Consider the following 25787-nt stretch of genomic DNA (forward strand, 5'->3'; position numbering starts at 1 on the left):
AATGATTCAAATTCCAATTAAATAAACGTAATCGAAAGTTCCAACTACTGAGAATCCTAATATATTCATTGAAAAAAAAATAATTAATCAGGACAGGTAACATTGAATATAGGATGACTAATTTGATCCATAGAAATTTTCTATCGATCGTCAGAGTAAATTGAGAAGCGCTTGTAGCGGGAGGTCCAGAAACCTAGTATTCATTGATTACATATCCCATTTGAAGAAAAAATCCTTATAAATACACTGTAGTTAGGAATCAATCGTAGGTACCCAATTAAGTACCCTTCTACTATATTATAGTCCCGAGAATAATAATTTTTACCAACTAACACTATTATTATGTGAAACATTACACTAATTAGCTAGATACACTGACTTTTCATTTTTAATATTCACTAATTCATTTTGAAATATACATATATTATTTCACTAGTGTGTTCTGGCTTATTAAATAAATTTGTTTTCTATAATTTTTTAGGATTACTATTAAAGGTGTCCAAGCAATATTATATTTCTATAAGTCAAATATATTCTTTCTCATCTATTTTTATATTTAATTTTTAAAAATAATACGTAATTAATTTTTATTAATAATATTTAATTAACTAAATTAATTTTTTTAATTAGATAAATTCATATTTTCCGATGGCTAAAATCTGACCATTACAATTTACCGTCGGTAAAAATCACTCTAGTGATAAAGGATTATTATGTTCATCGTACATATATGATTCCTTACATTTTAAGAATGATCATGGATCGAATTGATTTGATTATTAAGATAAAAAATTATCCAGTCATATTAAATTAGATAATATAATATTACTAAATTAGATAATGTAATATTAGGACTACATCCGATTCTACATTGGACGTTTTTATGTATTAGATATCCCGCGGATTATCAGTTATTTGGATATTCAATCCTATATTTAATGAAATATAAAATATAAATATAACAAAAATAAATAAAATATTTTAAAATGATAATAAATATTACCTATTATACATTTAATAAATAATCAAATAAAATTAATATTACTTATAAGTAGGAATAATCATATATCAAATTAATTTAATTATTAGGATAAAAAATTATTTGATCATATTAGATCAGATAATATAATATTAGAATATGACATCTCGTCTTATAAAATAGATGTTTTTTTTTCAATTCAATTTAGATAGATATAAATAGATCGATTGATCGATAGAATGGATTGACTGCTCACCCCTATCACATTATGTTCCTGCGGAGAAGTGTTCGACATCCTCTGGTCCGCAAATTGTGGACCAGAGGATGGTCCATTGTATGAGGATCCTTGATTTGGATAGACTCCATCTTTAAATAGGTGAGATCCATCCAAATCAAGGGTCTAAAAAAGTGGACCATCATCTGATCTGCAATTTGCGGACCAGAGGATCCGTCCTCCAAAACAGTAGAGATTCTTTGGTCGGTAAATTGTGGACCAGAGGATGGTCTATTGCATGAAGACCCTTGATTTGGATAGACTCCATCTTTAAATAGGTGGGGTCCATCCAAATCAAGGGTATAAAAAAATGGATCATCCTTTAATCTGCAATTTACGGACCAGATGATCCGTCTTCCAAAACAGTAGGGATCCTCTAGTCCGTAAATTGTGGACTAGAGGATAGTCCATTGCATGAGGACCTTTGATTTGGATAGACTCCATTTTTAAATAGGTGGAGTCCATCTAAATCAAGGGTCTAAAAAAGTGGATCATCCTCTAATCCACAATTTGCGGATCAGAGGATCCGTCCTCCAAAACAGTAGGGATCCTCTGGTCCGTAAATTGTGGGCCAGAGGATGATCCATTGCATGAGGGTCCTTGATTTGGATAGAATCCATCTTTAAATAGGTGGGGCCCATCCAAATTAAGAGTCTAAAAAAGTGGACCATCCTCTGATCCCTAATTTGCAGACCAGAGAATCCGTCCTCCAAAACAGTAGGGATCCTCTGGTCTGCAAATTGTGGACCAGAGAATGGTCCATTGCATGAGGACCCTTGATTTGGATAGACTCTATCTTTAAATAGGTAGGTCCATCCAAATCAAGGATCTAAAAAAGTGGGTCATCCTCTGATCCACAATTTACGGATCAAAGGGTCCGTCCTCCGAAACAGTAGGGATCCTCTGGTCCGCAAATTGTGGACCAGAGGATGGTCCATTGCATGAGGGCCCTTGATTTGGATAGACTCCATCTTTAAATAAGTGGGGTCCATCCAAATCAAGGGTATAAAAAAATGGATCATCCTCTGATCCGCAATTTACAAATCAAAGGATCCGTCCTCCGAAACAGTAGGGATCCTCTGGTCTGCAAATTGTGGACCAGAGGATAGTCCATTGCATGAGGACCCTTGATTTGGATAGACTCCATCTTTAAATAGATGGGGTCCATCCAAATCAAGGGTCTAAAAAAGTGGATCATCCTCTCATCCGTAATTTGCGGACTAGAGGATCCGTCCTCCAAAACAATAGGGATCCTCTGGTCTGCAAATTGTGGACCAGAGGATAGTCCATTGCATGAGGACCCTTGATTTGGATAGATTCCATCTTTAAATAGGTGGGGTCCATCCAAATCAAGGGTCTAAAAAAGTGGATTATCCTCTCATCCGTAATTTGCGGACTAGAGGATCCGTCCTCCAAAACAATAGGGATCCTCTGGTCTGCAAATTGTGGACTAGAGGATGGTCAATTCCATAAAGACCCTTGATTTGGATAGACTCCATTTTTAAATAGGTGGAGTCCATCCAAATTAAGTTTCTAAAAAAGTGGATCATTCTCTGATCCACAATTTACGGATCAAAGGATCCGTCCTCCAAAACAGTAGGGATCCTCTGATCCGTAAATTGTGGACTAGAGGATGATCCATTGCATGAGGATCCTTGATTTGGATTAACTCCATCTTTAAATAGATGGAGTCCATCCAAATCAAGGGTCTAAAAAAATAGACCATCATCTGATCTGTAATTTATGACCAGAGGATCCGTCATTCAAAATAGTAAAAATTCTTGGTCCGTAAATTATAGATTAGAGGATGATCCATTATATGATCATTTTTTATTTAGATATACTATCTTTAAATAAATAAAATCTATCTAAATCACGAGTTAAAAAAAAACGAATCATCTTCTAATCCGTAAACAAGAAACCAGAAGATCTGTCCTCTCGGCAAAAGTCACGTATGTGATCATTACCATTATGCAACTTTTTAATGCTATTTTCATATTGGAATCACGACAGTGATCGTGTCTTGAGTTGTGTCCATGTTTGGCCCGGTTATTTTGCTCATTGAGAGTTGACTCGTCTGCTCTCAGGTCAGTGGGTCCACCACGCGCCGTCCATCACTGTAACCAAAAGTCATAATTTTCCTTAAAAACTACCTGTTTGTCCTACCCACAAGGCGAGCTCTCCAAGTGACTTCTCCGTTTCGGAGCCGTCGTTGCGGGTAATAGAAATGTGAGTATTTTTACGTCTCTCTTTATCGCGTACACTCGTGACTCGACAAGCACTACGGTCGGTAAACCGCGGAGATGGCCCACAAAATTATGCGGGCGGCCCGCGCACGTAATGCAGTCCCCAGTTGGCAGTTTCCCGTTCAATTCACGCTTCTTTATGCCTGCTTTATTCCCCTTCCTTTTCATCGACCGCTCGACGATTTCAAATTTGCCATTAACACCTTCAATTAAATCAATTAATACTCCCTCAACCCGTCGCAATAATCATCATTATCATCATTTTAGGTAAAATTTTATTAAATGGACAAGGCGCAAAGGAATTTTTAAAAATTAAAAATTATATTTCATGACATAGTTTCATTTTCCCCCTTTATTTTATGTTGTTATAAAAGTTTCTTTGTAAGTTTAAAAATTAAATACTCTGGTACCTAAGAGTTTAAAAAATCAAAAAATTTGATTCAAATTTTGGTTTGTAAGAGTTTTTACAAAATAGAGGGTGCAACTTGGAATTTGTGCCTTTATATATAAATAAATACAAATTCAGCTGTGCGCTGCACGCGCAGAAGTAGGTCATTTGTAGGAGAGGAAGGATCGCAGAGAGGGAGAAAGAAGGCGAACGCGAACGCGATTGTTTAAGTTAAACCGTCTCTCGCAACGAATCCTCGATTGCGATCGATTTAGGGTTCTCAGTTTCGATCGTCTCCGGCAAGTCCTGAAGGTCTGTTCCTCGGCCCGATCGATCGAGCAAGAAGATGAGCAGCCACGCCGCTCCTCTTACGAGAAGCCTCGCCTCCCGTCGCGCTGCGTTGGCGGCGAAGAAACTCTTTCTGTCCGAGAACGGCAGCACTAATTCTTCAGCCGCCGCCAACGGGAACACCACCAAGCCGAATTCTCCTACTCAAGCATCGTATGGTTATTTGTTTTTTTTTCGCCTCTGTTTTCTTTCGAGTTTGCTCTTTTGGGGATTTTTTTTTGTTGTGATTCTTTTTTTCGGAATGGGACAGTGGGGAAAGGACGGTTAAGAAGCTGAGATTATCGAAAGCTTTGACTATTCCGGAGGGCACGACTGTCTCCGACGCGTGTAGGAGGATGGCGGCGCGTAAGGTCGATTCCGTGCTTTTGACGGATGTCACCGGGCTTCTCTCTGGAATTGTTACCGACAAGGTTGGTTAAGCTGATTGCTTTCGTTTTTCGATAGTTCCATCTTCTTTGGTTATGAGGTAAGTGTTTGTGTTGGGCTCGGTTTCGCTTCTTCAGGATATTGCCATAAGGGTTATAGCGGAGGGGTTGAGGCCGCAGCAAACACCTGTGTCTAAGATTATGACTAGAAACCCACTTTACGTAATGTCTGATACTCTTGCAATAGAGGCTCTACAGAAAATGGTTCAAGGTTAGCTTATTCATGAATTATTTTATTCTTTACCTTCACATATAGTTGCTCCTAGATAATGCTTTCCTCTTGTGGTGTTGATGTTGATGGCTTGTTTTGATATAATGCTATGGTTGTTGCTCATTATGAATAGTTAAAGCTGCAACTTTTATGCCTACAAATTCAATGCACTTTTTTGACATTATTTTTTGTTATAAATGTGTAGGATGAAACAATAATTCTTACATCAAGTACATGAAGCACCAATAATTCTGGTTGAAGGAACATGTCTTCCTTTCTACACAACAAGAGTTAACATATTTAAGTCAAAATTCATGTTTAAGACAGAGGAAGATTTACCTTTTATATGAGATTAAATATTGTGGATTGGTCATTTTTTTTCGAAATGAAATGTAACTGTAATTGAATTCCTTTTCCTGATATTACATACATCTATAAGATTTATTTATGCTATTTACATCTACTTGGATAGTTTTTCTGATAGTCTCTTTTCGTTGATTCCAGTTGTACTAACCATATTGTTAAATTGTGCATATGCTATTGATGTTAAATTGGAGATTCATACTTTATGATTTCTCAAAAGGACGAGCCTAATGTTGTCTGTTGGTTGATATATGTTCTTTGATTTTGTCACCACTTCTTGTCATGGGCTAAAAATTTGGTAGGTATTACCTTACCTGATATGAGAGAGGGTTGTTGGAAGGGAGACGAGCTTTCGACTTATGTCATTATTGTGCTGCAAAACAAAATTTGTTGTGTCCCTCAAGCTTAAAGAACACTTTTTTTAAAATTATGGTGTGGTCTACCATACTTTATGATTAAATTGTTGGACTATCAAGAATCAATGACTTAAAAAAAAATTAATGCTCATAAATTATAATTACAAACAACAATGTTTGTTAAAACTTAACATGTATTTTAACTGTTGATGTTAGTTGTCACATTTGCTACTTAAGTTTAATATGTTAAAATAATAATTTCAGGAACTTCAATATATTTATGTGACTGAAGTTATGCAAGAATGATTATCAGTTCCAAAATGCTTAGCATCATTCCATGCTATAGTGCTATTTGTTTGGTTGATTGGACCTCTGGGTAATATTAACTTATGACCTATACAACTAATTTGAAGTTATGGATGCGTTGTTTACTCTATTTTTCATGGTGAATAGTACATATTTCCAGTTAATGATATGCTTAGACCAGAGAAGAGGTACTTTCCTAGTAGTAGCTTTGATGTTTACTCTATTTTGCATGGTGAATAGTGCATATTTCCTGTTGATGATATGCTTAGACCAGAGAAGAGGTACTTTCCTAGTAGTAGCTTTCATGTTTCAGGACTATATCATATTGTAATAAATTTGTTGTTCCTCTCATCTTTTCTTAAACACTGTATTGTTTCTAGGTTCAAAATTTCTTACTCTTTGTGGGTTAACTTGGGCTTTTCATTTGCTTGGTCTTTTGCAGGAAAATTTAGGCACCTTCCTGTAGTAGAGAATGGTGAAGTTATTGCCATGCTGGATATTACGAGATGCTTGTATGATGCTATATCAAAAATGGAAAAAGCTGCTGAACGAGGTAGTGCTATTGCTGCTGCAGTTGAGGGAGTTGAACGTCAATGGGAAAGCAGCTTGTCAGGTTAGAGGATTTATTGTATCTTAATGAACAAGGCATGAGTAGATTAGGTCCTCTAGTGTTGTTATTTTTAGCATGTTTGTGGATATGCTCAATTGCTCCTCAACACTTCCATTCATCATAAAAGTTGAGGATTGAAAATCTTCAGGGAAGAAGAAATAAACTTTAAATAGATTAGTTGAGGAACCATTTTCTTTCATATTCCTTTTACAGTTTTAGTGTTTGGAATGATCAACTTCAAATGTGTACCATGTTAGTACTGGTGTCATTTTGATTCATATCCCATTTTACAAATTTTACTGTTTAGAATGATAGTAGGGTATAAATGAAACTGTCAGATAGCTCTGAGAATAAAATCCTTCCTTTCAGTATGGTACAACACAGATTGTCCTTAAAGATATATGGACTTTATCTAGTGTTCTCATTAGATTGAGTTGAGTCATTATGTTTTTAGTCATATACAAGACAAATGACACAGAGCCATGCGAAATGCCTGATCTGAAAAGGAGATGAAGGTATAGGGACACATGTGTTAATCAAAATAAGGATGAAATGACACTTGTGTTCTAATGGCATCGAAATTTGAAATTCTTGTTTGATAAGTGTTTGTTTTGCTATTGTATTCAACAGCTCATATTGACTTGAATTGAGAACAAAATATAATGCATGGGTTAAAAGTCTTAAACATGGCCCACATTGTCATTACTTATGTTAAGGATGCAATTAACAATATTAACACACACAACACTTGTTAAGCTTAATGAATGTGCAGCTGAATGGTGAATGAAAAAAATTGTAATTAATTTTATAAGCTTGTTTATGATACACTATATTTTTACTTTAATAAGTTGTCACATTATTAGTTTCCAAATAGGTGGGACTAAGACAGTTTGATAATTATGCCAATGATATTCAGTTACTTTATTATTCATAAAAGTATTGCCCAATGGTTCATTGGAGACACATGAAGTTCATGTTCGTTTTTAGGTGGCTATTTTATGGGACTGTTTCTGCTTTTTGACAACTTTATTCAATGTTGTGTTCTTCTGTTGAACCATGAGAAGGATTTTGTTTACTCTTGAGATAACTTTGATTATATAATTGCTCTATCTACTTTATTGAATTATTCATGATTCATCCTTTTTCCTTGATGCAGCGCCCTATGCTTTCATTGAAACCCTCCGAGAAAGAATGTTTAAGCCAACTCTTTCAACTTTTGTGACAGAGCATTCAAAGTATGTCTCTAGGCTTTAGCTTTGTTTTTTTTCTTGTACCAATGCAATTATTATTGTCATTGACCTTTCTGAAACCTGTCTGCAGAGTTGTGACGGTGTCTCCCTCAGATTCTGTATCTGTTGCAACCAAAAAGATGCGTGACTTCCGAGTTAACTCTGTGATTGTAACAACAGGAAGTAGTCTTCATGGAGTTCTAACGTATGCTGCTCATTGTGATATTTTGACCTTGATTTCTCAACTAATGTCACTTCTCCATTATTTTTTTTAACTCTGTTTGTCTGATAATACTTGTTTCATAATTTTGCTTAATTAATTTTGTTGCAGCTCAAAGGATGTGCTTGTGCGAGTAGTTGCTCAAAATATTTCACCTGAACTAACTCTTGTAGAAAAGGTTGTCTATGCTAAACTGATTCTAGAAATTTCGATGTTCCCGAATCCTTTTTATGCATGGCTCTTACAATTTCCAGACATTATAATTATAACCCTGAATGACTCCTCGAGGGCAAACCTGATCTCTAAAGGCCATTTCATCTTCTTATATTTTTTGAATACTTAAATTTAGGATCTATAGGTGTTTTATCATTGTTCCACAATTGTAGTTTCTGATCACATATTCGTGATTATTCTATTCATCTGCTCATCCTTCTTGATGGATATCTATATAATAAATTTACTAAATAGAGAAACAAAACTTGATAACCCACCTTTTTTGGTGTTTTTTCCCTCTCTCTCCATCTAGCATTAATTCCTGTTGTGGTTTCTGAAACTACCAACTCCATTCTGGATTCCTGCAATGAGTGTATTGTAGGTGAAGCGGCGGCCGGCAAGAGGGGGTGGGGGGTGAATTGCTGAAAACAAAAATAAAACTATCCTCGGATTTCAACTCAGAAAAACAATAGTAAAATTAAAACAAGCAAGGAAATAGAAATTAAGTAGTAGACAGGATTTAACCTGGTTACAACCAAGGAGGTTGTTAATCCAGGGCAGTAGAAAAAGCTCAGTAGAAAAATCTCCTTTGCTGAAGGCGGAGAAGCCTTTTACACTTTGGAATCTTAGAACTATTGCTAGGAAAGAGTACACAGTTGATTGCTTGAGTTGTTTTTTTTTCTTTCCTAGCTCCAGGGGCCTTTATATAGGTCCTGGAAATCTTATCCCGAGAGTCCAAGGTTCCTCCAACTGGGTTTAAGGCGCCTCTAGCTTGGTCAGCGGATAAAACTTTATCCGCTGCGCAAACGGTCAACTTTGACTGTTGAAGGCGCCTTGAACAAACCTTGAAGGCGCCTTCAAGTTGAAGGCGCCTTCAAGTTGAAGGTGCCTTCAAGTTGAAGGCGCCTTGAGCTGGATTTTCCAGCACAGCTCCTTTTTCCAGCTCCTTTGCGTGGGCTTCCGATGCTTCGTTCTTTTGGGTGATTCCGGCCAACCGGAATGGGGCTCACCCGAACCCAATTCCCGGTCTTCTCCTCGAGCAGCCTTCCGTCCTAGCTTAACGCCCCTCGAACGCCGCGCACGCTCTTCACGCCCATCGGAGTACTCTTCCGCAGCTCTGTCGTCCTTCGGACGCACCGAGCCCGTCGGTTCCCTTCCCGTGCCGTCCTTCTCGCTAGCTGCGTCTTCCGCTCGACTTTCTGCGCTCCTAAGCTCCTGCACAGACACAGGGATCAAACACAAAGCAGGACCTAACCAACTTGGTTGATCACATCAAAACTACCACGGGGTCTAACAATCTCCCCCTTTTTGATGTGCATCAACCCAAGTTCAAGTTAGGGTTAAAATAGACATAAATAGTAATTTTAAAGAAAAATTACTAGACTAACATATTAAGCATAAGTTTTGCAATAAAATAAAATTGCAACATAGTTAGAAAAAAAAAATTTAATTTTCCTAACTCCCCTCAACTTGTACTTTTCTCTCCCCCTTTGATCACAGCAAAAATGGGGTCCTAATTAGAGGGAACTTTTAAAAAAAATTCTAGGTAAATGAATTTTCAAACAGAACTTTCCAGAAAAAATATTTCTACCCAAAATGAATTTTTTGAAAAAAAAAAATCGGATTTTCAAAAGAGAAAAAATTTCAAGTCAAAAAGCAAATTAAGTCTTTAGAATTTTTTCAGGAAAAAATATTTCTAAAAATGAATTAATAAACAAAATTTTCAAAAATGTTTGATTAAACTTTCAAAGCATTATTTAATTCTAATTTTTAAATACTTTTTCAGAAAGTTAATTAAACCTTTCATTTCAATATTTCAGCTTCCAGGTCGTGGCGAGGCACTAGGCCTTCTTGGTTATTGGAGCAACAACCACTTCCTTGACAAAGCTTTATAAAGAAATTTACTGTTTAATTTTCTTCTCTGAAAGCGCTAAGTCTAATATTTCAACTAAGATCAAATATTATGATTTTTAAATTTCCATTTTAACTTCTCATAAGTTCTTAATTCACAGTTTTTTAGAATTATGGCAAAAAATATTGAGCATGCAAAAAATTGTACATTTTCTATTGTTAGTTTGTCAAAATCTTTTAATTGACAAGTTGTGTCTTTTAACTCAATATTCTTTAATAGTTTTTCAGTTTTTAATTTAAAATATTCTTTCGACGAAATAATTTGTAATTCACGAAAACCTTTCGGCAATATTTCAATTGAAACAATTAATTTGCCAAGAGGTGGAGACTATACCTGACTTACCTTGTCGGCGGTTGATTCTCCCCCTGTTGAGTTGTTTTCGTCTTCTGATGTTTCTCCCCCTTCATCGATGCTCATTTGTGATGAGCATTCTAGGTCTTCAAGTTTGAGTTCGGTTACTGGTTCTGTCTCGGCACTTGCCTCAGTTTCGGACTTTTCTGACGTCGGATCAGTGTCCATCGAGGAGTCGGATTCAACTTCAATTTGTTCTTCATGGAGTTTTAAGAACTTTTCCCAAAGTTCTTTTGTGCTATTGTACTCTCCGACTTTGTCGAGATCTTCATTTGGTATTGTGGTTAGAAGATGAAATTCAACCCGTGCATTTGCCTTAAACTCGTCACGTTGCTTCTCGTTCCAGAGGTATTTCTCGAGCTCTTCTCCGTTTGCTTTCTTTGGTGCTTCATAACCAGATTTCATTATTAAATAAATAGAAAAATCAGAGTTAAGGTATACCACTATCTTTTGCTTCCATGAAGCGAAGTCTCCGTCGAACTTCGGGGGATGGATGTTCGCTCCGGCCATCGTCTTGATCGAGTGCTTCAGTTGGCAGTTAGAGGCGATCAGGCTCTGATACCAATTGTAGGTGAAGCGGCGGTCGACAAGAAGGGGGGTAAATTGCTGAAAACAAAAATAAAACTACCCTCCTCGGATTTCAACTCAGAAAAGCAATAGTAAAATTAAAACAAGCAAGGAAATAAAAATTAAGTAGTAGACAGGATTTAACCTGGTTATAACCAAGGAGGTTGTTAATCCAGGGCAGTAGAAAAAGCTCAGTAGAAAAATCTCATTTGCTGAAGGCGAAGAAGCCTTTTACACTTTGGAAGCTTAGAACTATTGCTAGGAAAGAGTACACAGTTGATTGCTTGAATTGTTTTTTTTTTCTTTCCTAGCTCCAGGGGCCTTTATATAGGTCCTAGAAATCTTATCCCGAGAGTCCAAGGCGCCTCCAACTGGGTTCAAGGCACCTCTAGTTCGGTCAGCGGATAAAACTTTATCCGCTGCGTAAACGGTCAACTTTGACTGTTGAAGGCGCCTTGAACAAGCCTTGAAGGCGCCTTCAAGTTGAAGGCGCCTTCAAGTTGAAGGCGCCTTGAGCTAGATTTTTCAGCACAACTCCTTTTTCCAGCTCCTTTGCGTGGGCTTTCGATGCTCCGTTCTTTTAGGTGATTCCGGCCAATCGGAATAGGGCTCACCCGAACCCAATTCCCGGCCTTCTTCTCGAGCAGCCTTCCGTCCGGGCATAACGTCCCTCGAACGCCGCACACGCTCTTCACGCCCACCGGAGTACTCTTCCGCAGCTCTCTCGTCCTTCGGACGCACCGAGCCCGTCGGCTCCCTTCCCGTGCCGTCCTTCTCGCTAGCTGCGTCTTCCGCTCGACTTCCTGCGCTCCTAAGCTCCTGCACACTCAGACATAGGGATCAAACACAAAGCAGGACCTAACCAACTTGGTTGATCACATCAAAACTACCACGGGGTCTAGCATGTATTTAGTTAGGATGAAAGCAATCCGAAAATTTGAGGAGTTCAAATATGATATACAATCCATCAGATTGAAAGGAAATCGATTAGATAAAGAAATTAGGGACATAGAACAATTCAAATAATTAGTGCAAATATGTTTTTCCATGGTAAGAACAACTGAGAAACATATAAAAAAGTGAGTGAGAAAGAAAAACAGAACAGATGGAATAGGAAGCCAGAGCTCTGGGAAGATGTTCACTACCTTTATATACTTATTTTTTTCATTGTTGCATTTCCCCATACATTTTTCATCCCCATCAATGCTTAGGAATCAAGAGTTGCTCATCGCGTATCATTGCATTGCTAAGTATGGTTGTACTGATCAGGATTGGCTGGTGTGTCCTCTTGGGCAGTTCAAGTTTCAATTCCTAGTAGATGATCAAGAAAATCTCATTATTGGCAGGGTTGGATAAAAATATATGGTACTTGCAAATTAGAATGATAAAAAGTTGATGCGGAGTAGAATTGGCAATTCACAATGTGATTCTTAGCAAGTCTGGATACCTGAAGGAAGGCGTCGATAAACATTCATTCAATTGGCATAGGGCTGTCAATTTGTGGTATCATTCTAGTCTTTTTGTATCATTACAGGTCAACTCCAAGGCTACAAACTGATGTGTAATTTAGGCAATTTATATTATGTGAAATAATTGATAGTTGATTTATAGGATGTAAAGTTAGTTAAACTTATTAGTAAGTTATTTATAAACATGTTGATTTATGACAATTTTACTGCATCAAAGAATTGCCTATTTGGTAAACTTGTTTATTCATGCCAATTTAGGCTCTTCATAATTGTGATATGTTTTCAAGGCCGTAGTTCATATTTTAAGTCATATTGTTTAGGGATGATTTCCAGATTTTTCAGTATCATTGGATCTTCATTGGAGCAACTTTTGTTTGCAATTGCTGATGAATTTTAATAACCTGTAAATTCTTATATAATGTTTCAAATTTTTATGAATTTCTTTCCAACAAGTATCATGAGTCATTGTCTAATGTCCATTTTATAGGTGATGACCTTGAACCCCGAATGCGCCACCCTTGACACCACAGTTCTTGATGCATTGCACATTATGCATGACGGAAAGTTCTTGCATATTCCAGTACTAGACAGAGGTAATCTATCATTTATTTTTATGTAAATATGTTTCCATCTTTAATTCTGATTTTCTGCTACACTTCCCAAAACAGACGGACGAATTGTTGCTTGTTTGGATGTTCTGCAGCTAACACATGCAGCAATTTCCTTGGTAATACTAACATGCTTTTATATGTGCAGTAACATAATGAAAGACTTCCCAATGCTCTTTGAATATGAACTGGTAAATTCAGTTTCACCATGAACAAGGAAAACAGGTGTTTGTATTTTTTAATCTCCAATCAAAATTTAGAGAATTATGACCATTTATTTTTGCCAGTCTGATCAAGTTTACAGAGCCGTCTTTAAATAGAGTTATCAATTTAGGTTGGGCCCGTCGGGTTAGCCCACCCTGTCAAACAATTTAAGCGGGTTGGGTTGAGATTATATCAATCCATTTTAAGATAGATCGACATGCTTAGGCACACGATTCGCACGGGTCGTCGTGTGGTGGGCTCGGATTGACCCACGGGTTGAGAAAAAAAATTCTTCTAAGATTTAAAACTAAAATGGAAAACTCAATGGGTTCGTGAGTTTGACTCGCCTAATCCACAAATCCAAACTTAAACATTTCAACATGCTCTCTCTCTCTCTCTCTCTCTCTCTCTCTCTCTCTATATATATATATATATAAATTTTTTTGGCGAGTTCATTCTTATTGACGGGCCTTGGGTTGGGTTGGAGATTTTCCAATCCGCCAATATGGCGGGCCAGCCTGCTCAGGCATATGACTGGTTTTTGACGGGTCGGCCCACCTAGCTAAAGGTTGGCCCGTTTGACAACACTATCTTTAAAACACATTGTTCTAGTGGATTTAAAATTAAACTATTGATACGAGATTGGAAACCCAAGATTATGGGAATCATATGATTGAAAAGTATCATATACACCAGCACTCTGGTTTTAAAGACACTTGCTTTTAATGTTTGAAGAATTGTTCAAGGTTGTAATTTCAGTTTCTAACTACAATAGTACGGTTTTAGTACTATGTCGTGCCAACACTTGATAGGATTTGGGCTGTTGACACATTTCAAGCGTGTCAAGATCAATTTGAAGTTTATCACAATTAGCAATTCAATTAAATTAAAGTTTTGGAGTATCAAGTTACAAAAATACAACAAAGTCTATCAACTAATGATTATGCTACATAGTACATACCAAAATGAATATCTTGCATAGATGAGGGTATAAATTCTTCTAGCATCTGAGTGAGAGCTCTATAATTTTCTTAGACCTAGATTTAATCTTTCCAGCACAAATTCAATACTACTCCACATGCCTATAAATCTATCTTGATTTAGTTGGACTTGAACTGACATAATTGAAACTAGGAAACATGCAAGTAATGATTACATCTTGGTTTCTTTGACACTAGCATTACTCCTCTCTGTTGTTGCCAGTATTCTAGTTGTTTTTTTTTAACCTTCCCTTCTCTTTTTTAGTGATACATCTTCTTATCATTGGCAAACAAAATCCAAGGACAAGTCATGGGATGAGAAATATTTTCTACCAGTTATAGTTTGTACCATCTGAAATATACCCTTTTTTAGTAAGTACCACTGAAACTATTGTGGCACAAGCGACAATAAAATTTACTCGTGCTGACATGGTACAAGTATCAGTCAGTGGTTTGCATGATAGGTTCCAACCGTGCTAATCAACATTGAACTACACTTGAAACTATACTTCCAATTATGCACTCTCTTCTTTTCACACTATGTTTTCATTTCTTTTCAAAACAATAAGAATGAATCTAGCAATTTACTTTAGATCTGAGTAAAACTAGTATAGTACTACTTCAGAGGACAAGGCAAACCAAACACAGAAAGGGAATTTCAGAAGATATGTCATGCATAATTATAACTGCTTAAGAGGATTGTCCGGCAGACCAAACCTGCAGCTTCCATAATTTGGGTACCAAAATCAGTGTTGGCTGAACAATTTTGAATAATGAAAATGCTGGATGAACAATTTGTTCACTCTTTCTCATTTTTTTATTAAAAAAATTGAGACCACTATAGGCTTATAGCTAGTTTTTGACAGCCAACTACATGCTGGGTCAGAACTATGGAGATCACTGCCATGAACAGACAGTGGAGTATTATCGCTACACTGAGTGATGTAATAGATACAGCTATACAGAATATTCTAACCGGATATTATTCTGCCAAATAACCTAATTCCACAAGGTGATATTGATAACCAATGCCCCTTAGACTATTTTGTCTTGATGGTTTTTTAAATATCAGAATATGCTCACAGAGCTATTTCTGGTTTGGTTCACTTTAAGTGATCCTTGTTGCATTTCATTTGAAAAGGTTGATGGAGGTTCTGAAGCTACCAATGACATGGCGAACACAATGATGCAAAACTTTTGGGATTCTGCCCTAGCCTTGGAGCCTGCAGATCAAGAGTTTGACACTAATAGGTATATTTTATCATCTTTTTCTATTGTATTTTCCTTGCCAAACTTCTGTTTATGAACTTTTTTTGCTCTTTGCAGTGAATCATCAGCATTGATGACATCTGAGCATGCTGAAACTGGGAAGTACAAGTATCCTCCTCTTGTTGGAAACACATTTTCATTCAAATTTGAAGATCAAAACGGGCACATACAGAGATTTAATTGTGGTTAGTATGAGACAAGATCACAAGAACCATTTTCTGTTTGACAGAGCTTCAATTGATTTCTGCACTAATATCTAAGGTTTGAATCTTGTAGACACGGAGAGTTTGGATGAACTTGTATCTACTATAATGAAGAGGATAAGGCTTGATCGTGACAACAAAATTCAACTTTTGGTGAGATCATAATTCTTGCATGCATTTGTGTGGTGTCATTGCACAAGTAATGGAACTCAATGGTTCAGCCATGACTCTGCCCGTGCAGTATGAAGATGATGAAGGCGACAAGGTTCTTCTAACTTCAGATAGTGATGTTGTGACAGCTATCAATCATGCCCGATCAGCAGGATGGAAGGTACTCTTTAATTTAACTTGCCATTCATTTACCGCATTACCTTCTATCATTCATCTCCAAATATGTATCCATCTGGAGTTGGGTAGGATATTATGGTATCCAGACAAATTAATTTTTATATGTTATTAAATTTGACTTCAAAAGTAAATCATGTTTAAATGTGAAACTTCAAATCATAATTTCATGCCTAGATGTTCAATTTAGTAGGCTTATCGTTGTTTCAGGTTCTAAGGTTGCACATTGACGACCCAGAAACTAAGAATGAAGCTACGAAAACAGATCTTGCAGAAGTCCAAAGAGGTAGAGTAACAACTCTCCAATGGGGGATTTTAACTGGGACTGTGGTACTGGCTAGCATTGGAATTATGGTTTACTTGAAACGATCCAACTCGTGACTCATTTAAAAATTAAAATTTCAGGCTACATAAAATATATAAAAAAAAAATAAAGCTCCTGAATGGCATTTATTTGCGCATGTCAGTTGGATCATCAAAGATCGCTCCAATTTTGAGCATACCCTAATGTATAATTTTTAGCCGAGCAAATAGAGGAATCGATGTGAGTGATATTGATCAAGCAATGAAATAAGAAATCTTGTGCATCAATTATTTTCATGCTTATTGATAAGGTGTTTTGGTTTTACTCATGTATATTTATGAGGAAGCATTGAGGAGCTTTGACGCAATTGTTAGCGTATGACTTAGGTCACGCAATTGTAAGTCTCGACCTCTTACAAAGTAAGATAAGATTCCATATAATAAATCATTCCATGAAATCTCAACTATTTTTTTTAATGTTATGTTTACTTATAAGAGCGGAAAGTAAAACTAAGGAAAAATTCTCGTTGTGAAAAAATTTTCGTTGTTTATTTAATTAAAATTTTAAAAGGGAAGAGAAATATAATCCATCAACGGATGATTGATTATTTCAAAATCGGGTGGAAAGTAACATGGAAAATAACATGACACATGTATTTTTTTTCATTCATAAAATTACATCATATATATTAAACAAAATGATATCATATATTAAACAAAATGATATATGTATTCTTTTTAATTCATAAAATTACATTAGATATCAAAAAAAATAATGCATACAATTTTTGTCAGTTACAAAAATTACACAAAATTACACTCCTCGATAAATATAAATAAGTGAGATTTCTTTTTCTTTCCATTCTTTTTTCATGCTCTAGATTTATCGTTCACTCCTCTGCTTAAACAGAGTATTAATGTTTATGAGGCATCCCATCAAGAGCTGGGTAGCTCATGTTAAGCTCGTCCTTCATAGTTATCTACTAAAGTGCATATTATCATTTTCATTCAATTAATTCATCTATTTGCAAATTTCTTTTACATATAATACCAAAATATTAGCATCCTGCCATCCTCAATCACAAATTGTAGCTCTAAAAGACATGTTGGACAATCACCCTAAAAATCTTGAGAAAAAGAAAAGTTCTCCGATAATGAGGATACAACCACAAATACACTTCAACAAATTCCCATGCCCAAAAATGCTCTCCAAGATTGGGAGCACTATTATTAAAAAAAAACTTCGAAGGTATTTTTCCTCAAGAGAAAACAAGCTAAAAACAAAACTAATAAACTTTCATTAGTTGCTGAGAGAGGGAAAAAAAATTGTCACCAAAATGTAGAATGCTGTAGCGGCAAAAGAAAAAAATTCACGCGTATAACTTTTGAAGGTCATCAGCATATGCCTTTCTGACGGCTTCTCTCTTGAGTTTGAGTGCAGCAGTGACCAGACCAGATTCGGGGGTCCATGGTTCAGGAATCAACTTGATCTTAGCTGGGATCTCAAACTTATCCAGTCGAGACTGTTTCGCCGCCTGTTTCCAAATTGAATAAGAAGTTAGTATCAGTTTCATCAATTGATATATTAGATGCTGACTCATTGAAACAGCATCTAAGTAGATATGAGAAATGATGAGGTAAAGATGCAACGAAGCCAGATGATGAAATGATGCACTCTTAATATCAAAAGAACAACCAGATTGGTGATACAGTTTACATGTGATTGTACCTGTTATGATACTTATTTGAACTTTTAACATTAAACCAATCTACGTAAAATAATCCTGGCATCTAGATTGTGTTCAAACATGTGAAAGTTGAGGTTACTTAATCATGTGAAAAGAAGTCCTCCTTTGAACATAAACAAGCGAGTAGGAGAGGCCATCTTATCTTTGCAGACAACAAAGATAAAAGAAAATTGAGCTTATATATCATATATTATAATATGGAGATACGAACCTTGAGCAGTGAACCATGGACTTCTTTCACAGTTTCCTCTTTTTGGCATAAATCTGAAAAATCGGTACAATTGATTCCTTGCTTGGAAGCCCAATCTTCTAAAGTATTGTGTGCAGCAACAATGAGTGCAACACAGAAATTGTGAAAAGGATCGGCATGCAACATGATGTTCTCCACATAGGAACTCACAATTAAAGCAGACTCCACCTGCGAGAAAGAACAGTGAGTTTGCTAAACTGAACATTAATAAAACAGAAATAATTAATCACCATCCTACCTTTCCTAGGGAGACATATTCACCATGTTGGAGTTTTACTATATCCTTTTTGCGATCAATGATTTCCAGGAGGCCACCAGGGTGAATCCTTCCTATATCACCAGTATAAAACCAACGCATTCCTCTCTCGTCAACCTTTTGATTTGGGCACCAATGCACCTTAGTGTTCTAATGATAAGATACTAACATGATAAGCGATGCTGTAACTAGTATACCTTGTAAACTTCCTTAGTCTTTTCTTCATTTTTGAAGTACCCTGCAGTAACATTTGGACCTCCAATAACTACCTCCCCTCTTGGCATTGGTTTATCTGTAACTAAATACCCACCTTCGGACCAATCTATCAACTGCTACCAAAAATGTTTTGTATTAATATAGAAGATCTAAGAGAGTGGTAACACATTTTCATCCACAGTACATCAGCTAATTCTATGAAGATTATAAAGAAAAAACTTTGCCCAATGTAAGTATGTAACAAAAAGAAACGCAAAATATTGTTTATTTTTTCAATATAGTAGTTTACTAGTTTAAGAGATCCAATGTCTCATCCTGTAAGCAAATGAACTTAGTCTGACAGCTATTGCAACTAACAATAGCTCTGTGAGGACTGAGGAAATGAACTTAGTCCGACAACTATTCCATGAGGATGTATTATTCCCTAGAAGTTGATTTCATTCAACTAAGATTTCACTCGATTATTATAGTAGAGGATACATCGGTAAAACTGAACATGCCATCACACTCATCGCTAAGACATAGCTAATGCAAAGAGCAATCTGAATCTTTAGTTTCATGTTATTAACAAGTAATATATTATTCCTTTATACATTTGATAGTCAGGAGTTCTTCATAGATTGTGACTTGTGTAGAAAGAATACTCTAAAAGTACAACTTCACTAAGAAACTATAACCTCAATTATCAGATTGAAAGTTAGATTGAAAAAATTGTCTTATCAACGAACACAGCAAAGTATCAAGAAATAAAACAAGATGAACATAATTTATGATAGATACCCCCAAAATATGACTAGAATAAGAATTGAGTAATTGCAGTGAATCTGAATGCCATGGTTGAACATGAGATGAATACGAATGAGATATCTAAACGGTGGCATGAAGAAATTTTAAAAATATATAAATTAAAACAACTCTTTCCAAAAGCCTTGTGTAGCATACAGTTTGCTAAATGAATAGGCAGAGTTTATGCAGTTGCTATTTTAGTTGGAAAGTAAACTGATGCATGGAACATCGCTATCCACCAAAGCATTTAGTGAGAAATAAAAGGGAAGATAATCCTAAATCTGAGAAAACTATCTTTAAACATATTTGCATAATAAATTGCAAACAAGGGTAGAGGCACATAGGAACCAGGGGTGAAAGCACAAAGTAATCTGCATAAATGCAATTAAATAGGTGGATAATGATCTACATTGCCAATTGCCTAATTGTTCTGCCAATGTTCACAACAAGATACCAAACATTTACTACCTTGACATATGAACACGGAAGTGGAGCACCAACAGCACCAAGAGATATTTCATCAGCTTCTTGAAACGTTCCGCCAGCACAAGTTTCTGTCAGACCATATGCTTGTGCTACTGTAGCCCTGAATTATATTTAGGAAGATCAAGGAAATAATAAATGCCACCAACAAGAAATTTAGAATTTTTTTTTTTGCAAGAAAATTGTGCAAAAAAAAAATAACACACAAGAAATTGTTTGCATATTTTACTCCCATGCATGGAACAAGAACCCAATTTCTTCTCAAAATGTCTCCGTCCAAGAACAAATGGGCAAGTGTCAACTTTATTGTACACCACCATTGGTTCCTCTTGTCAGCACATTATTCAAGTCCATAACCTGGATAGGTTCAAGACACATTACAAAGAGATCTGTCCATGCACAAATGTGTAAGCTCCCGATTCTAATCTCTTGGTGTTTTAGTTGATAACCGATTTCATGTCGACCTGCCCTATATTAAATTTTAGGTATCCATGAAGTGTATTCATTAGTACCAAGTCCCATTTGTATAGATTATGATTGTACACAATTTTTTTGAAAACCATAAACTATAGTCTTCTTGTATCTACTTAGTAAAATTTAAAAGACAATTGGAAAAAATATAAGCCAACTGAGGTCATATAAAAAAAATGGACATACAAATCCAACAATAATAAGTAACAGAAAAGAGAGATCAGAATAAATCAGGTAGAACACAACATATTGTCAACTAAAATTGCACACAACCTAGAGCTAAAGTTTCAGATCTCTAGAGACACAGACATGAAGGGAGAATCAGTTGCTGACGAACACTGGTCATCAGAATATGGTTTCACCCAAATCTTTTTAAAAAAACTTAACAAGACTTTCTCCTTGTCTTGATTGCATCTGGGTGTGAGATAGTTTGTATTTATATTACTTTCTCACACATTGCTGCACATATTTTATTTACAGTTTTAAATCTATACACAGAAATAAAGGGCCCGCTATTGCTTCTGCAAATCCAGACGCCCCTAAATGTTTGTGTTGCAATGATGTGCATATCTATCATAGAAATGGAATGGTGATGTACTTACCCAAAACAAATGTTAATAAATCTTTGAGTATCGCAAGAAAGAGGTGCTCCACCAGAGAGTAGATATCGTACACGACCTCCTAAAACAGCCTGAATCTTTCTAAAGACAAGAAAATTCCAAAAGAACTTCTCAAAACTAGTTTCTCCAAACCAACTCCCGTTGTTCGCAGCCAATCTACGACCATATGAAATATCAAATAGTTTCTTTGATAACCCACCCTTAGCATCTACCTGAAAGGAAAACGAATGCCCAATGAAAAATGTACAAGAGCCTCAGGCCAAAAGGACAACAAAAATGACTTCTCTGAAAATTGACAAGACCTTTTTTCGCACACCATCACAAACACGATCAAGGATAGCAGGTACAGCAGGCATCAAGGTAGGTTTCAGGACTGAAGTATCACCTTTTGTTCCTTTCTTTATCTTATTCGATGTGTCAATGAGAGTTAAAGGTGACCCATATCCTAAAGCAGTTCCTGCAGCAACCATTACATGCTGCATGGAGCATATTGACAAAGTTATTATCTGAGAAAGTAAGTGAAATTTGGGAAGCTCAAAATCTGAAGCCCTTCACCTCTGCAGCCAACTCAAGAATATGAGCTAGAGGTAGGTATGCCATGTATATATCTTTAGTACCAAGGGAAGGGACAACAGTCATAACAGCTGAAACTGTAGCTAGAACATTGCCGTGTGTCATCATTACCCCCTACATGGGATTCAAATTATTAGAAATGCAGCAGATAAGCAACCATGGGAGCATGTTTGGACATGACATAATCAGAACTCAGTAAGGGTTTGCCATGGATAGTCAGGACAGAGTTTCACTATGCATAAAACTACATTTAATTTTATACTTAAATTAAGTAGTTTAAATGTCTATCAGCTTAAAGCTGGAAATAGATAATATAAGCATTTCCATTAGATTATTTTCCTTTATTTTTTTTCACTGGGGTGCATATTCTATTTTTTTTCTTTAATGGTTTGTGAGTTTACTAGAAGGGGAAACTCAATCTAAAAACAAAGCTACTACATGATCCCCAAACTCTGTTTCAGGTATTTCAAGATGAAATTTTCACTTGCATATATGAATTAACAATATTTGTATAGTGTTAGATGTGTCCATGCTTACATGTCAATGTTACAACTAATAGTCACAAAATAAAGAGCAAGATGAAACCTAGAAGAACAATGCTAGATCTTTCACCAATCTTGGATGTATATAAAAGCAGAATACTAGACTAGGCACTGCATGAATAATTAACACATCCAATAGGAATTCCAACAAAAGATTACATTTGCTGACTGATAATAACATTATGAAGCAGCACTATATCCATGATAAGACCAGAAAACATGTTACTTCCAGAATCCAGCTTAGATAAATAGAAAGAAATATAACCATAACTAGACAAGCAAAAATGATTACTTCCAGAATCCAACCTAGCAACTAAAACCAATATATCATGCAAGAATGTATAATCTGAACCAACAAGACTGTTGAGTTAAACAAACCTTTGGCAGACCAGTGCTACCACTTGTGTACATTATCACAGCAATATCTGCTGATTTAGGCAGATACGGAACCACAGGCTTTTCCCTGCCCATTCTCTCTACTTCAACAAATGATGCAACCACCCAGGTAGTGTTCTTGTCCAATGAAATCTCATTTGAAACACCGTCTTCATCAATATAAACAACACGTTTTACAGTATTAAGCTGTGCTTTTATGTCGATCACTTTTTTCAGTTCCTTCGGTCCACAAATTACAGTCGATACCTCTGTCTGATTCATATGTACTAGTTAGGATTGCAACTTTTGTGTTCCATAAGATAAAAAAGCAACATGAAAATCCACAAAATGGCACACTGAAACAATGGATTCAACTTTTACAAGTTCAGTTGTGTTAAAATTGATACAAAAATCCACAAAATGCTACCAAGAACAAAGAAATTGATATAAAAACAAACTGTTTTTGTTGATCCACTTATTACTCGGGAGCTTTGTTAAGAAGCCATAGCACAGAAATGATCATCCTTTGCAAAGAAGTAGACTACTTTCATGGGAAGGGTCAATGGATGATCTTTCACCGAAGGTATAGATTGAACTTTTACAAGTTTACTTGTGTTGCTAATGTTACCAAAAAAGAAGAAAAAAAATATGAAAGCAAGAGGCGAAGGAATGAGCAAAACTTTTCATGCCAGAGGTCATGCATCAATAGGGAAAATAGCCATGTCTCAAGGAACCAAAATGATACTCATGGACTGCACAGTTGAACTTATATATATTTTTGACATATAGGGTCAAATTTGCAAGAGAACCACCAAACAATATTGAAAGATAGTTTCCTAACTATTGGAATACAAGAGTGACCCTTCAACCAATTGAAATAACTAAAATAGTGTAAGGGAAAGATGGTCCCTCTAAGTAAATTATAATTAAGAAAAAGATTCAACGCGCTACATTATTTAAATGCTTCCTCAATTGCCAACTTTTATACATGCATGTATGCCACTTGATCCAAAATATGTATATATATTTAGATTGTCTGTTGATCCATCAAGTTAGTCAATTTTTTTTAAAAAAAAATCAGGAAAGCATGCAAGAGAGATCTCCATAAGTTAGTCAATTGCAATTATCGAATCTATATTGAACTGAAAAGAGAATAATAAAACAATAAAAATTAAATGGGATATGGCATATCTTTCGTTATTAGGTATGTGAAAAGCCACCTTTCTTAGTAGTAGCACTTGAAACAATTGACGAGGATTGAAAAATAGTATGTGCTTTTCTTGTTAATAAACAAAATAAATGTAATCTCACTGTTCAAAACAGAGAAAGTACTAAAGTTAATAATTGTGGAGGAAATACATTTTGCAAATATATATGCAATACAAGAATGTAGCATGATAATTGTATGATGTTTGTATGCATGTATATATAAATAAAGTTCAGAGCAACCAAACCTCATTTAAAGAGTGACAAAGAGCCTCCTCCCCTAGCGAAGCATATATTGTAACAACTGTGATATTTTGCCTGAAGCACCCCTATTTTAAGAAAGGTGAACTATATAAGCAACCTGACAACTTTCGTATAAAGAAAACAAGTGCCTTGCAAAGACAAGTTCTTGTGCTATAATTTAAATGTTCCACCAATAAACTTGTTATCCATTTAACATCAAGATGGATATTCAAGTAGTCAGGATGCATGTCAAGAAATCTACCTGCAAAGCAATAAACCACTCTGCTCGTGTATCTGAAAATATTGCAATGGGCTCATCCCTTTTGTGGCCAAGTTGCACAAGACCAGATGCGAAACTGCAGGCAGCTTTAAAAGCATCACCATAACTGATCCATTCATAGTTTCCCAGGTGGAACTTCTCAAAAGACCTCCCATCCGGACTTACTTCTGTTTCCCTTGCCAAAAGTCTCCGAGATCCAAGAAGAGGCTTGTGCTGGAAGCGTTTGCTAGAATGCTCAAACAGCTCAGCCAGAGTCGAGACTCCTTCCCACAGTGATTGCAATGGAGAAGGGAAACGGTAGTTGCGAATTGCAACACCAGGTTCTCCCCCAACATCAACCGGCAAACCCCGTGTTTTTGCCTTCTTTGATCTCCGTAATAACACCGAAGCAATAATAGGAACAACAATGGCAACAAGATAAGGATTCATACTTGCACACGAGCAATTACTCCGTCACCCGAGACGAGGTCACTTCATTGGCAACAAAGATCACAAAGAGCGTAACATGATTAGATAGAGTTTCAAATGTAGAAATTGAGAACCCTAGATCACAATCAACAAGAGGAGAAACCAATTTTAAACGAGAATAAACAAAACCGCGATCAATTTACATATGCATAAAGTACGATAAAAAAAAATACACGCATTCCATTTTCACGAAAGAGGTCATCGACATTATTGCACTAGGAGATGATCAAGAGGCAAGATGGATTTCGTACGTGATAGGTAGACAACATCGATCCGGCGTCGTCGTCGAAGAGATTCGGCGTGTGGTCGAGGCGATGGAGAAGACGATCGATGAGATCGAGAAAAAGATCGTGCGACGGTTGTCGAAGGCCGATCCCTAGTCTCTCTCTCTCTCTCTCTCTCTCTCTCTACTTGTGCGAGAACGTCTACGTGCCAATATGGAACGCATTTCATGTTCATGCAAACACATCGGCACCAACTGTTTTGACCAATACAAATTAAATAATAATTATATTACATTTATTATTATTAAAATTAAAAATGATGTCCTTTATTGTCGTTTTCGTAAAAAGGCACTTCTTTTTTAAAAAATGTCAAACAACGCCCTAATAAGTAACAAATCGAAATTACACGTGGACGGTGGGATATCGTCCACATCTGGGACCCACTCCAATATCTTTTCTTGATGGCCGTCCAGGAAGATGACCAACCACAGCAGCAAATCTTAATACGGTGCTCTCTGTAGGATTTCCTGTGGAGGCATACTTGGTAGTCGTCCGATCTAGAATCGCTTGATCCTGGAGATTGATGAGAGATAGGGAATCAACGACTGAGATTAAATTTTCTCCGATCGGACTGTAGAAAATAGCCCTTTAAGGTGAAGGTGAAATC

General features: G+C 36.2%; 2 protein-coding genes across 3 annotated transcripts; one reads left to right on the forward strand and one right to left on the reverse strand.

The window, feature by feature from the left end:
• Positions 1 to 4031: 4031 nt before the first annotated feature.
• Positions 4032 to 16704, forward strand: LOC121971994 (CBS domain-containing protein CBSCBSPB3-like). 2 transcript variants are annotated; one of them, XM_042523558.1, is made up of 14 exons: positions 4032 to 4388; positions 4486 to 4645; positions 4739 to 4871; positions 6339 to 6509; positions 7663 to 7741; positions 7827 to 7940; positions 8067 to 8133; positions 12955 to 13060; positions 13136 to 13194; positions 15401 to 15510; positions 15586 to 15713; positions 15790 to 15884; positions 15973 to 16062; positions 16287 to 16704. In XM_042523558.1, exons 1-14 carry the CDS (start codon positions 4234 to 4236, stop codon positions 16455 to 16457), a joined length of 1638 nt encoding a protein of 545 aa, XP_042379492.1. In that variant the 5' UTR covers positions 4032 to 4233; the 3' UTR covers positions 16458 to 16704. The 2 variants fall into 2 exon arrangements, with proteins under 2 accessions (XP_042379492.1, XP_042379494.1); XM_042523560.1 differs by having other exon boundaries at positions 15805 to 15884.
• Positions 16705 to 17491: 787 nt separating this feature from the next.
• Positions 17492 to 25339, reverse strand: LOC121971995 (long chain acyl-CoA synthetase 9, chloroplastic-like). The gene is made up of 12 exons (XM_042523561.1): positions 25148 to 25339; positions 24411 to 24899; positions 24154 to 24234; positions 22703 to 22972; positions 21765 to 21896; positions 21512 to 21685; positions 21192 to 21421; positions 20104 to 20221; positions 18831 to 18962; positions 18616 to 18750; positions 18339 to 18545; positions 17492 to 17914 (listed from the first exon to the last, which is right to left on the reverse strand). The coding sequence occupies exons 2-12, from the start codon at positions 24855 to 24857 to the stop codon at positions 17750 to 17752; spliced, it is 2091 nt and encodes a 696-aa protein (XP_042379495.1). The 5' UTR covers positions 24858 to 24899; positions 25148 to 25339; the 3' UTR covers positions 17492 to 17749.
• Positions 25340 to 25787: the final 448 nt, after the last annotated feature.

The sequence above is a fragment of the Zingiber officinale genome, chromosome 4A (genome assembly GCF_018446385.1).
Source record: "Zingiber officinale cultivar Zhangliang chromosome 4A, Zo_v1.1, whole genome shotgun sequence".
Lineage (NCBI taxonomy): Eukaryota > Viridiplantae > Streptophyta > Magnoliopsida > Zingiberales > Zingiberaceae > Zingiber > Zingiber officinale.

Excerpts from the sequence above, each read along its gene's own strand:
- LOC121971995 (XM_042523561.1), bottom strand. The coding sequence starts at position 24,857 with ATGAATCCTTATCTTGTTGCCATTGTTGTTCCTATTATTGCTTCGGTG. Across the intron at positions 22,973-24,153 it reads TTTGTCACTCTTTAAATGAG|ACAGAGGTATCGACTGTAAT; the intron begins GTTTGGTTGCTC and ends CATATGAATCAG. Across the intron at positions 18,963-20,103 it reads TTCCGTGTTCATATGTCAAG|TTGATAGATTGGTCCGAAGG; the intron begins GTAGTAAATGTT and ends TTTTGGTAGCAG.
- LOC121971994 (XM_042523558.1), top strand. The coding sequence starts at position 4,234 with ATGAGCAGCCACGCCGCTCCTCTTACGAGAAGCCTCGCCTCCCGTCGC. Across the intron at positions 4,389-4,485 it reads AATTCTCCTACTCAAGCATC|TGGGGAAAGGACGGTTAAGA; the intron begins GTATGGTTATTT and ends GGAATGGGACAG. Across the intron at positions 7,742-7,826 it reads TTTGTGACAGAGCATTCAAA|AGTTGTGACGGTGTCTCCCT; the intron begins GTATGTCTCTAG and ends ACCTGTCTGCAG.